General features: G+C 34.4%; 1 protein-coding gene across 1 annotated transcript; it reads left to right on the top strand.

Annotated features, from left to right (window-relative positions):
* The first annotated feature begins 4,652 nt into the window (after positions 1-4,652).
* LOC131955958 (ankyrin repeat domain-containing protein 50) lies at positions 4,653-11,719 on the top strand. The gene is made up of 3 exons (XM_059320288.1): positions 4,653-6,359; positions 7,799-8,056; positions 11,409-11,719. Exons 1-3 carry the CDS (start codon positions 5,195-5,197, stop codon positions 11,717-11,719), a joined length of 1,734 nt encoding a protein of 577 aa, XP_059176271.1. The 5' UTR covers positions 4,653-5,194.
* Positions 11,720-12,089: the final 370 nt, after the last annotated feature.

Genomic DNA, 12,089 nt, shown 5'->3' with positions numbered 1-12,089 from the left:
TCGCTACGCCTCTGCTTGTAGAAACGTGCTGTATCAATTAACATTGGCTCCAAAACGACCGACACAACAAAGTCAATTTAAGGACGATTTTCACGCACAAACTGTTGTTGTCGACTCCTCCACAGCATGCAGCTCTCAACTACTTAATAATATTTTCTTTTCATCAGTAGCGTTTGTTGTAATCTGCCGGCGCAGTGGACTTGCCAAGGTTCAATGTAGACTTCAATGTGAAGGCGTTGAATTATTCTGGCTGCGGTTTCATTGTGAGAAATTTGCTTCTCCGCTCATGTTTGTGTACCATTCTATATTCAATGTAACATGGAGCAAAAGGCCGTCAGACCAAGTTGCAGACGGACCATTAGGTCGCCAAAAAAAAAAAAAAAATTGACACTCTAATTGGTTTTCAAAAATAAGAAAAGTTATAAACTAATGATGCAGTAAAGAGTAAAAATCGTGAGCAAATTATGTTTAAGTTAAGTGTATGATCATTAACCCACAGCCGAAATTCTTAAACATTATATTAAAGTTCTAAAGACGTGTCACCCCCATTACACACAGATCCCGATAAAAGTGTCTTTTACTTTGCCACACACTCAAAATTGCGTCTACTTGTGAGTGTGTGAGTGGGTTCCCAGAAAAATGCGTAATCGAAAAACTGCGCAAATACAAAATAATAATAATAAAACACTTTAATTTTGTCATAATTCGTGGAAAAGTGTTATATATATATATATATATATATATATATATATATATATATATATATATATATATATATATATATATATTATTTTATTTTTTTAAATATTTAAAAGTTCATTTTGAAATGCAAAATAGAACAGAACACGATACATAACTCAAAATAACACATTGCATACAACACATTTAAAATACAAATACACAATAACACTAATCCTAAAAAACAACACAAAGGATTCTCTAATCATCGTATAGTATTTTTTAATTTCAATTATGAAATACAAAAAGATTTAAGGTCTGCGATCAAAAGTAAGGGAAATAATTACACCCTTGAATACATTTCCGTTCAAATGTTTAATTACATATTTCAACTTTTTTATTTAAAAAAAAGCAATATTTTAAAAAAGCTGTTTTACCAATATGTCTGTCTTTTCCAAATGTTAATATATTATTATAATTCAAGCTTAACTTGTAAACCGTCACACAAGATTATGGAAACCAAAGTGATAAATAAATGCACTACACATGTCTTCAAAAGAAATGTGCACTCGGCGTTCTTACTGCAAAAGATCCCCAAATTAATTTAACGATGATCAACTAACAAAACTCCTAACATACTTTTGTAATAGAGGTTTCAAATTTTCACGCATAAGAGTAATTTCAAAATTCACTTTTAGATAGCGTCAATTATTTTTAGGGTTATAGTAGTCTGATAGCAAATTTAATTTTTTTTTCTGCAGTATGATGATTCCCGTTTTGGTAGCAATTCTTAAAAATAAATAAGAAAAAAATAAAATTTAAAAATATCGAGTCTCTAGATACTTATTTACTTTAAAAGCTCGCGGACCCTAGACCTGGTGGACTTTGTCCACCTTGGTCACATGGTTGTTACGCCACTGGGTCATTTTTTTTTATTATGACCACAAACTCCATCTGTGTATGACTACAGTGCTCTTTGTTTGTAGTTGTTAGTCCGCCGGAAGCAAAGATACAAAACCTTATTGATTATAAAGAAAATTGTGTGTTTATTCAAAGCTTGAGAAAGTTTAATATACATAAAGAAATATAAAGACAATCAAATAATTTGAGGTAGTATATTTTAAAAAAAACTAGGTGTAAACCAGTCTAACCTTTAAGGCATGATTATTACTATTGATAATAATTCTATCAGGTCGGATAATTAGAACCACGTGTACTTTTTACCCGCCATCGCGTTGGTACGCTTATGACGATTTTCACTACAAAATTATTACTGCTTCACGTTGGTAATTAGCAACGTTTACCAAACAAATTTTATTTGTTAACTAGCCGTCCCAGCCAGGCCCTGCTCTGGCTTCTGTGAAAAACCTTTCTGTTAAAGACCGTTACCTGTGTGTTTAGTAATCACCATAAACCCGGCATTGCCCACCCAAACCACAACCAACCAAAACAACAAAACGTAAACATAACGCTAACACAATTACAAATACAAACGAAAACAAAAACCTAACAACAAACCTAACCACCATCACAAACACCAATACAAACACAAAGAAAAAACTAACAAAAAAGCAAACGAAAACAAAAACCTAACAACAAACCCAACCACAACCACTACGAACACAAAGAAAAAAAAACGAAAAAGCAAACGAAAACAAACAAAATCCAAACGCAAAACCAACCACAAACACAAACCCAAAAAAAAAAACACAAACGAAAAAGCAAACGAAAACAAACCAAATCCAAACGCAAAACCAACCACAAACACAAATACAAACACAAACCCAAAGAAAAAAACACAAACGAAAACGAAAAAAGAAAGAACAAAAACGAACCAAATCAAAACGCAACCATTAACGCAAACCCAACCTAAACACAAAGAAAACCCTAACGCGAACATAAACGCAAAGTGCTCACAGTCTAGCCCGGGGCAGAATCGCCTGTTTCAGCTTAATAATCGACTACAGTACCCCAACTTATTCATAGTCTTTTGCACTCACTTAAACGAACGTAGGTGCCAAACCAAACCAAATGAACAATTATAATACTCCAAGCTTATTCGTAAAATACCTACAGCATTTGCACTTGATCAATCCCCGCTAGTTATGTAATTATTTTTTTCCCAACACCAAAACAAAGTAATAAAAAGTAAATTCTTTTCCACTAATGCTATGTTTTATAAAGGGAAGTAATTGTGTTTTCCTAATTTATCAAAGGGAAGTAAGTGCTAAAGGACTAAATATAAATAATTTTCAGACATAATTAGAATTTTTGTTATTTTTTAAAAATTATGTTTAATGAACATGCCGACAATTATTACTATCAGTTTGAAAAATGAAAATTATTTCCCAACACTTTCAATAGTAATTTGTTAACTCATAAATTTAGACTATGAGCACGATAATAGTCTAAGTATGTCAACGACAAACAAACTTATTTTTACATACAGAATTGAGCTTTATATATTAGAATAAAGTAGCGAGATGTTTTAGCACGTTAGTATGTTTAAAAAAAATATACGCGTAATATCTACAGCTCGGCGCTGTTAGAAAAACAGCACAGCATATCATCGAACAGTTGCAAAGCACAAAAACCTTTTCTTTCACAATCGATTCCACAATTTTGTTTTGTCAGCACACATCATTCAGAATAATTTGAAACCTATTACTGCGATTTACTCTACAGATAGCCCACCAGTACCCTCTATATTTGAGGTGACACCTTGAGGTACCAAACTGGGTGACAACCGACCTAGTGACGCCGCTGTTTCCTCTAATCTCTGTACACGAGAACCTAAAAGGCTAGAATCAAGAGAGCATTATGTTTAAATGTTTATATTTTTCGCTTACCGAGGATTATTACTTTGAAACATTTCGTATTTTTCTTACCTAAAAGAAGCACATCGCATAATTTCGTGACAGCCCTTCACTAAAGCTTTGTGGTGGTGTTCTATCACACTTCTATGGACAGAACAATTTCGAAGTGGCCTAGATCACCAATATTCCATCAATAGGAACCAGTAAATAAAAGAAAAGTCCTATTTGGCTGAGGACAAAAAATTCATAATCATTTGTTTATATGTGCAACTAAATATATTTACTGGAAGTAAATTGTTGACAATAAGAGCTATTACCTAAACACAACAATTCTCACGTTTGTTGTCTCTTGTATGCTCTATTGATAAAATAAACTCAGATTTTTGAAAAATATTTTACCATACGCAAATGTGTTACCTTGCATGAATAAACATTGAAACAAAAGAAGCAGCTTAAATTAGTCATCGGAATAAAGATTACCGTTTCGTGATGTAATAAACTCCTTCATTCCCCCCCCCCCCCCCCTTTCCCTCCGAAAAAAAATACGACCGTTTGATTTTAATGTAAGTAAACAAAAACTGATATGACCAAAATTACTACCGGCAATTTTCAAATAATAGCTTATATTATTGAAGTGAAGTTCCTTATCGAACCTTTCGGGTCCAGGGGCAAGTGAAGTTCATCTGTTTCTGTGACCTCGACATAAGAAGGGACAGTGTGGTCAGCACTATGCCCAGCCTCCTTTACTTTTCTCAATGAGAGTCAGGTACCCATAAAATCTGACTGGATTCAATAACGTTCTAAGGACTTAAAACCTGGATTCGAACTCGAGACTTTCTACTTATCAGTCGAACACTCGCCATTCGACCACACCGCCCCATGCTTACATTATTACAGTCACACAAATCATGTAATCCATAAATTATACACGTTATTTAAAATTCAGCTCTCAATTTATTTCGATTAGTTTAGTTCGGCAAATAACTAATGTATTGATGTGCGATAAGCACAGTATCGATTGATTGGTCTGCTTGTATGTAATCGATAATTATTCATGTTAATGCCTGCACATTACGTTAGGCTGGTTTGCTGTGCTGTCAATAAGATCGTTTGTTTTTTAAAAGCCAGTCCTAGATCAATTTAGGTCATATTGATAAATTAGTGGTGCCGTTGTCAGTGGTTGATTACACATGTATTCTTAGATCGTTTGTGTAATTCGGTTATGCGACGTTAAAATTATATTTGTGTCTAATAAACATATTCTATATTTTAAGAATTAAACGAATTTGTGTGAATAAGTAAACGTTTTTTTTTATAGAGACAAATAGGCCTACTTTTGAATGTAAATATAATTAGTTTATAATTAAACTCCAATAATATTCGACAAAATATTTTATTTAAAAGGTACAAAAAAAAACATCTTTAAGACCTAATCAAACCTATAAAAAGTGTTGAATTTTAAAACTAAAACGTAACGTATATATAAAAGCAAGAATATAAATAAAATATTTGATTTTTAATAGAGAAGCTTTATTTATAAGAACATATAATTACCAGGGTATTGCAGATAATATGTTAAACTGAATTTTATTGAATACGGTCAGACTCAACTGAATTGAAGATAGCCTCTCAAAACAGAATTGCCAACAGTAGAACGTTAGCTTAAAACGGTGGCAGTGATATTAAATCTATTTGAAAAAATGGAAATTAATGTGTTGAAGCAAGCCTCTCAAAACGGATATGCAAAAACTCTAGAAATGTTAATTAAAAAAGGCAGTGATATTAAAGCTGTTGACAACAATGGATGGAATGCATTAATGCTAGCCTCTTCAGAGGGACAAGAAAAATGTGTAGAAGTTTTAATTAATTCAGGTATTGATATTGAAGCTGTTGACAATAATGGACTGAATTCATTAATGCTAGCCTCTTCAGAAGGACATGACAAAGTTGTAGAACTGTTAATTCAAAGTGGCTGTGATATTAACGTTGTTGAAAATAAGGGATGGAATGCTTTGATGTTGGCCTCTCAAAATGGACATAAAACCACTGTAGATCTTTTAATTAAAAGTGGCTGTGATGTTATGGCTCTTAATAATGATGGTTGGAATGCATTAATGCTAGCCTCTCAAGATGGACACGAAAAAACTGTAAAATGTTTACTTAAAAGTGGAAGTGATATTATGGCTGTTGAAAACAACGGGTGGAATGCATTAATGCTAGCCTCTCTAAATGGACATGTAAAAACTGTAGAACTGTTAATTAAAAGTGGCAGTGATATTAAAGCTGTTAACAACAATGGATCTAATGCTTTAATGAAAGCCTCTCAAAATGGACATGACAAAACTGTAGAACTATTAATTAAAAGTGGCTGTGATATTAAAGCTGTTAACAGCAATGGATGGAATGCATTGATGATAGCCTCACAAGATGGACATAAAAAAACTGTAGAACTTTTAATCAAATATGGTAGTGACATTAATGCTGTTAATAAAAATGGATCAACCGCTTTAATGTTGGCCGTTAAAAATAAACATGAAACAATTGTAGAACTTTTAACTAAAAATGACAGTGAGAATAAGGATATTGCCAGTGACCTAGGGAATATAGCAAAGCAAATATCTGCAAATGAACAGAATAACATGGTCGACAATACTATCACTAGTGAATATAATTTAACATTTTTTGAAAATACAAAAAATACCCCATCATTACAAACCCCACAAGAAAAAACAACAAAATCATTAGTTGAAAGTGGCTGTGATTATAAAGATTTTGAAAATATAATCGTGGAAACCTCTGAATACAGACAAGTAACTCGATTTCAACAACTTGAAGATGGTCCACTTGTGACGATGTGTTATGAAGGTACTCTTTTAATCACTGTATGCGTCTTTGTGAGCTTATTGTAATCTTAAAGCCATATTTGCAGAGGCGTAGCGAGGGGGGAGGGGGGTGCGGACCGCACCGGGTGACACCATTTAGGGGGGTGACACCAAGGCAAAAAATAGCAAAATATATAGAGAAAAACTTGAAAGTTTGAAGGGGGGGGGGTGTGCAAATCGAAAATTTGAAAGTTTGTCCCCGGGAAGGGTCGCTACGCCTCTGGGGGTGGTACCATTAAGTGCCGCACCCGGTGACACCCGACCTCGCTACGCCACTGCATATTTGTACTATTTTTTTTAGTCTCCGAAAGTTACCATGTACATCATTAAGCATCCTCTGGGGATGATTGTGTATGTATGTTTTAAATACCACAATTTGAGCTATTATGTTCCTAAGGTTGCCCATATGATGGACGATAATCGCATAAGCCAGTTGTAATACGCTGAACTTGCCAAAATACAAAACGAAATATTTTATTTTTTATTTCTTGAACGTCTGTTCTCTTCAAAAAACTTTTTTTGACATACTAATTAGTGCTGTTTTAATATTCTAATGCACTTCTTATTCTTTTACATATATTTTTTTGACAATTCTTGTCCTTAGTAAAAAATACTAATACGAAGCACTGTAGACCCACACGTATATATTTTGCTTGAACTTTGATAATTCTATTCCAAACTAGTCCTTATACCTTACGCATGTCTGGGCCTCAACGATTTGTTTGTTTGCATATAAAACTAAGGCGGGAAGGTCACGAACCACTGTTGCCAGCATTTTCAACTTTTACCGAACAATGATGTTGATTTCTCTACTCGTCTCCGAGCAACGGAACGACATCTTCTCTTTCTGCTTCGATGGTTCTATTTGGGACCCTAACCTATGAGTTTCTGGTCAGTATGTTGTCCTCTACCTTGATGCTATCGACGTTGAAATGCTCGTCTGGAACAGCACTGGAATTTACCGTCAGCCTCTTTTATGGCTCTGTAGGATCTTCGCCCTTGATTCTAATGGGTGATTAGATATTGCATCGATTGAAAATAAGATAATAAAACTAACAAACTGACCCGCGCCGTAAGCATACGCCGCTATTTTGTTGTTTTATTTTCTACTTTTTAGTAATTCATAATTTGTGAATTCAACACTACCAATGCTGCGACTAAAAATATTTTGCTTCAAATCAGTAGCTCGTGAAGAACGATAATCGTTTACGTGGTGTCTCGCATTATCCCCATGAAAAGGATTATATATATAGATTTGCTTTTTTTTTTTAATAAAGGCATTGGTCGATCATAAAATCACCTCAGATTTTGGCAACCATTTCTTTTATCAACCAAAGCAAGTTTGATATATTTTCTTATACCCATTGCATTTTAAAGCTTGTTATAGTTAGAAAGGTTTTGATACATATTTTTTATTTGCAGAAGACGCAGACCAAACGGAAGTTATTCGTGGCCAGTTACGAGAGAAACATCGTAAATTACTTCAGAAGGAGACGTCATATCTATTGGAAGAAATTGATGCTGCTGATATAGTTGACCATCTTTTTTCTAAATTTGTGATCAGCCTAGACGATCGTCAAAGAGTTAAGGCAAAGAAAACACCAAGGGGGCGAACTAATGTTTTTATAGACATACTGTTTCATTCTGGACCTAGAAAAGCATTTCCTGAGTTTTTGATTAGTCTAGAACACGGGTTCCCAACCTGGGGGTCGCGACCCCCCTGGGGGTCGCGAAGGTCTTTCTGGGGGGTCGCCAACTGGTATACTAAACCTTAGTAATTTGAAACAAAACATAAATATTTAGAAGAATTTTTGGAATTCGGCTTCATTAACATCACTGGACATGTAATAGAGAAGAAACAAAGCGCACTGTACAAAGTTGTTCTCAGTCACGAATCTATGAAATCTTCAAAACTAAATCGCCATTTGAGACGAGTCATTCGGAACACACCAAAAAATATATGGAGTTCTTTCGTCGGTAAGAAGCTAGTTGCAAACGCCAGAGACTTGATCGAACAGGAAGTTTTCACCAGAATTAGTGCAAGCATCAAATGATGTCGCGATAGAAAATGCCAAGAAAAAAAAAAACAATAGGAGAAAATCTCATCAAACGCTGCATGTACGTAAATGTTAAATAACACATTTTTATCAAAATTAAGCTTTCACCATTCTTTGCTTTTCAAGTTGATAAATCAACAGACGTGAATTCGTGCTCGCAGTTGCTGGTCTGTGTCTATATTCATGCGGATGATTGCAAAGAAGAGTTGCTGTTTTGTGAAGATAGCAGGGAGAAAATAAATACCTTTTTTGTAACTGGATGGGTTAAAACGGCTGTGGGGGTTTGTACGGATGGTGCTCCATCTATGTTTAGCTCAAAATCGGGCTTTCAGAAAACAGAAAAGATTTAGCTTCCTAACCACTGCCCTAACCAATCGACATCAAGAGTCCATTGCTAGTATACGTCGTAAATTATATAAAATCTGGAGCTTCAAAGAACTGAGCAAAAACATTGATATAGATCACGAGATTCTGCTCTTCTACACTACAGTACGCTGGCTGTCAAACGAAATGTTGTAAATTGTGTTTTTGAATTGAAATCTGAAATCAAATTGTTCTTGGAAGTGCAAAGGAAACAAGACTTTTTGGAATACTTAAAACGACATAGAGTGGTTGGAGAGAGTATCATACCTAGCAGATATGTTCGAACATCAAGATAAACTTAACCCGAAGCTTCAGGGAAAATGAAAGAATATTATAACTTTCCATGATAATCTCGGGGCATTTTTATCAAAGCTGCAAAATCGGTAAAGAAAACAAATCTTGGAAATATTGTAAATTTGAGAAACTCTGCGGTGTGGTAGATGAATCTGATTGTGAGATAATACAATTTTTGAAAGAAGCGATTTCTGGGCATCATGAATCTCTTGAAAACGAACTGCATCGCTATTTCTCTGAGATGAAAAAAGAAGAATCTGCATTTACGCATAACCCATTCTCTTCTTCCCTTGATGTTGCCAGCATTCACGATGAATTACAAGATGAATTCTTTGATTTGCAGAATGATTCCGAGTAAGATGAAAAACTGCAGACACAATGTTGGTGTAGTATTAACCATTCATATCAAAACGTAAAATTGATTGACTTTTCGAGAATATATTTTCAACACTATTCTCTGATTAAAAACAATATTAAGATAATTATAACGACATAGGTTGGCGTTAACAAAAAATTTTTTTAATTAAAAACTTAACCACGAAGGTTTAGTGAATAGTATGCAATTTTACTCATGCTATTAAAATAGTTATCAAGAGTAGTTCATATTGAAAGTCTACTAGAAAATCTTATTTTAGTGCTTATTAATTTCCATACTAATTTCGGCTTTTTAATTCTATGGGGGTCGCGGGTCACTTACTTTTTATAAAAGGGGGTCGCCACTCGAAAAAGGTTGGGAACCACTGGTCTAGAAACTACGTATCCATTTGTTGCAGATAGGCTAAAAAAACAATTGTAAAAAATATATATAGACAGTAGCAATAGATGTCTTTAATTTTAACAGTATATCATATTGAGCAGTTTTTGTTTTGTTTTGTTTTTTTTTTTCAATTTTGTTACAGCTTTTAATTTTTTTTAATATAGAGCTTCAAACAATTGTTGATTCATTTCCCAAGCATAAGCATTTTTTCTTATTCATTTATTTAAGAAACACTATGAAACTCTGCTTTTCTTTATGTATCTGAAGACAGAGAAACAGGTGAGCTCTACATTATCTGTCACGAAAACCTCAGGTATAAAAGGGTACTCATTTTTTCATTACGTTGCTACACATGATCACACGATCACATTTTCTCTGCCTTACAACTTGCCACAAAACGACACACATTTCCCATAGAACCATTGTTACGAACACTTGGTTCAAACACGCCACACACGTTGTCCAAACAACCACATTTCTCGCACACATATAGTCAAACAACGTTGAAAAATACGTGTGTAGTTTATGAGAGTCAAGGGACCGTGAACTTCAGTGTACGATTATGTAGCTGCGGCGTTACGGTATTATAAATAAATTTGTAAAAAAAAAAATCAATTGATAGATTAACGCTTGATTAAGCACTAGTGTCAATGAATAAAGCTTAAAATAAAAAGCATTAAAGGGTATAAAGATACCACGTTTAGCACTAATGTATTGGTTTGTATCCAGCCGTTGGTCATTGTATACCCTTGAGGGTTTCAACTTGTCTCGTTATAAAGCTTTTAAGTAGGTCACAACTTCTCGTTCTCGTACTTGCCAGCTAGTTGATTCCGAGACCGTAGACTTACAAGCCCTATAAAGACATAACTAGCCATCGGTACCCGTTTCACGTGAATTATAGGCCTATATATTTTAAAATGTTGTACTTGTTTGAGAAAAATAATTTATGAAATAGTTATTGGTCAAAACGCAATGTGCTTTACTATACACTGAACGATATTAGTGACAAAGCAAAGAAATAACTAACTAGCTAAAAATCCGACACATTTAACATAACACAGGCACACACTGATTAAGCGGCTTAAATGATTCCGTTAAAAATCTGGCTATTCAATGGCCATTATGTTGTTTTTAAGTAATCTGTGTTAGTTTGACCGATAAAATTGTATATATTTCATAGCGTACGTCTTGATGAGTAGATCTATAGATCTAGATCTAAATCAAATTTGAATGAAGTAGTTCCTTTCTTTATAGTCTAAAATCGGAAGATTCACATAAAAAAAATATTAAAAATAGGTTTGACTTGGTGTGTCTAGATCCCGCACCACGGGCGTGGTATTAGGTACACTATCAACTCAGCTATTTAGGCACCTTATAGAAAAAAGAATTTGGAATAGATTCTATAGTAGATTGTTTCATAGGTTCTTTTTCACAACTATAAACACTCAGGGCTAGAAAAAGGGTTTTAGACACCACCCCCCCCCCCCCCCATAATCAGAGCTTACATTAATACACCACTGTATGGTAAAGTGTAATCATTTTTGCATTTCATTCCTTTCAGAAACTGTTAATCAAAGAAAGCCAGTTCGTGGCCAGCTACAAGACAAACATTTTAAATTACTCCAGAAGGAGACATTGTATTTACTTCAGGAAATAGACGCTGAATTTTTAATTGACCATCTTTTTTCTAAATGCGTCATCAGTTTAGATGATCGTCATAAAGTTAGGGCAGAGAAAACACCAAGGGAGCGAACCCGTGTTTTTCTAGACATTTTATTTCATTCTGGGCCTGAGAGGGCTTTTCAGGAATTTTTGATTAGTCTAGAAACGGAGTATCCACATGTTGCAGAGCGACTAAGGAAACAATTGTAACCTTGTTTAAAGATTTAGTCATTAAACACATACATGCTGTGAAAATCAAAATGATGGACGTTTATACATTAAATTAGTATATTAAAAACAGCGTATATGCCTGTAATTGTATTTTGTTGTTTTATAAAACTTGTCGGCCTTTTGTCTTGTCGGCCTTTTGGCAGTCTGCCTTTTGTCAGTCGGTCTTTTGTCTTGTCGGCCTTTTGGATGTCGGTCTTTTGGCAGCCGGCCTTTTGTCTTGTCGGCCTTTGGTCTTGTCGGCCTTTTGTCCATGTCTGCCTTTTGTCCGTGTCGGCCTTTTGTCCATGTCGGCCTTTTGTCCGGATCCCATAATTAAGATGGATTGATAAAAGGCTATCTATTATTTATT

The sequence above is a fragment of the Physella acuta genome, unplaced genomic scaffold, assembly GCF_028476545.2.
Source record: "Physella acuta isolate Inbredline_101_S28 unplaced genomic scaffold, ASM2847654v3 ptg001119l, whole genome shotgun sequence".
Classification (NCBI taxonomy): Eukaryota; Metazoa; Mollusca; class Gastropoda; family Physidae; genus Physella; species Physella acuta.
The sequence above is the reverse complement of the archived record's forward strand: the minus strand, read 5'-3'. Positions and strand labels throughout refer to the sequence as shown.

Bases quoted from the DNA above. Each gene is read 5' to 3' on its own strand.
- LOC131955958 (XM_059320288.1), top strand. From the start codon at position 5,195: ATGGAAATTAATGTGTTGAAGCAAGCCTCTCAAAACGGATATGCAAAA. The intron at 6,360-7,798 runs GTACTCTTTTAA...TTTTATTTGCAG, and splicing joins TGTGACGATGTGTTATGAAG to AAGACGCAGACCAAACGGAA. The intron at 8,057-11,408 runs GTCTAGAACACG...CATTCCTTTCAG, and splicing joins ATTTCCTGAGTTTTTGATTA to AAACTGTTAATCAAAGAAAG.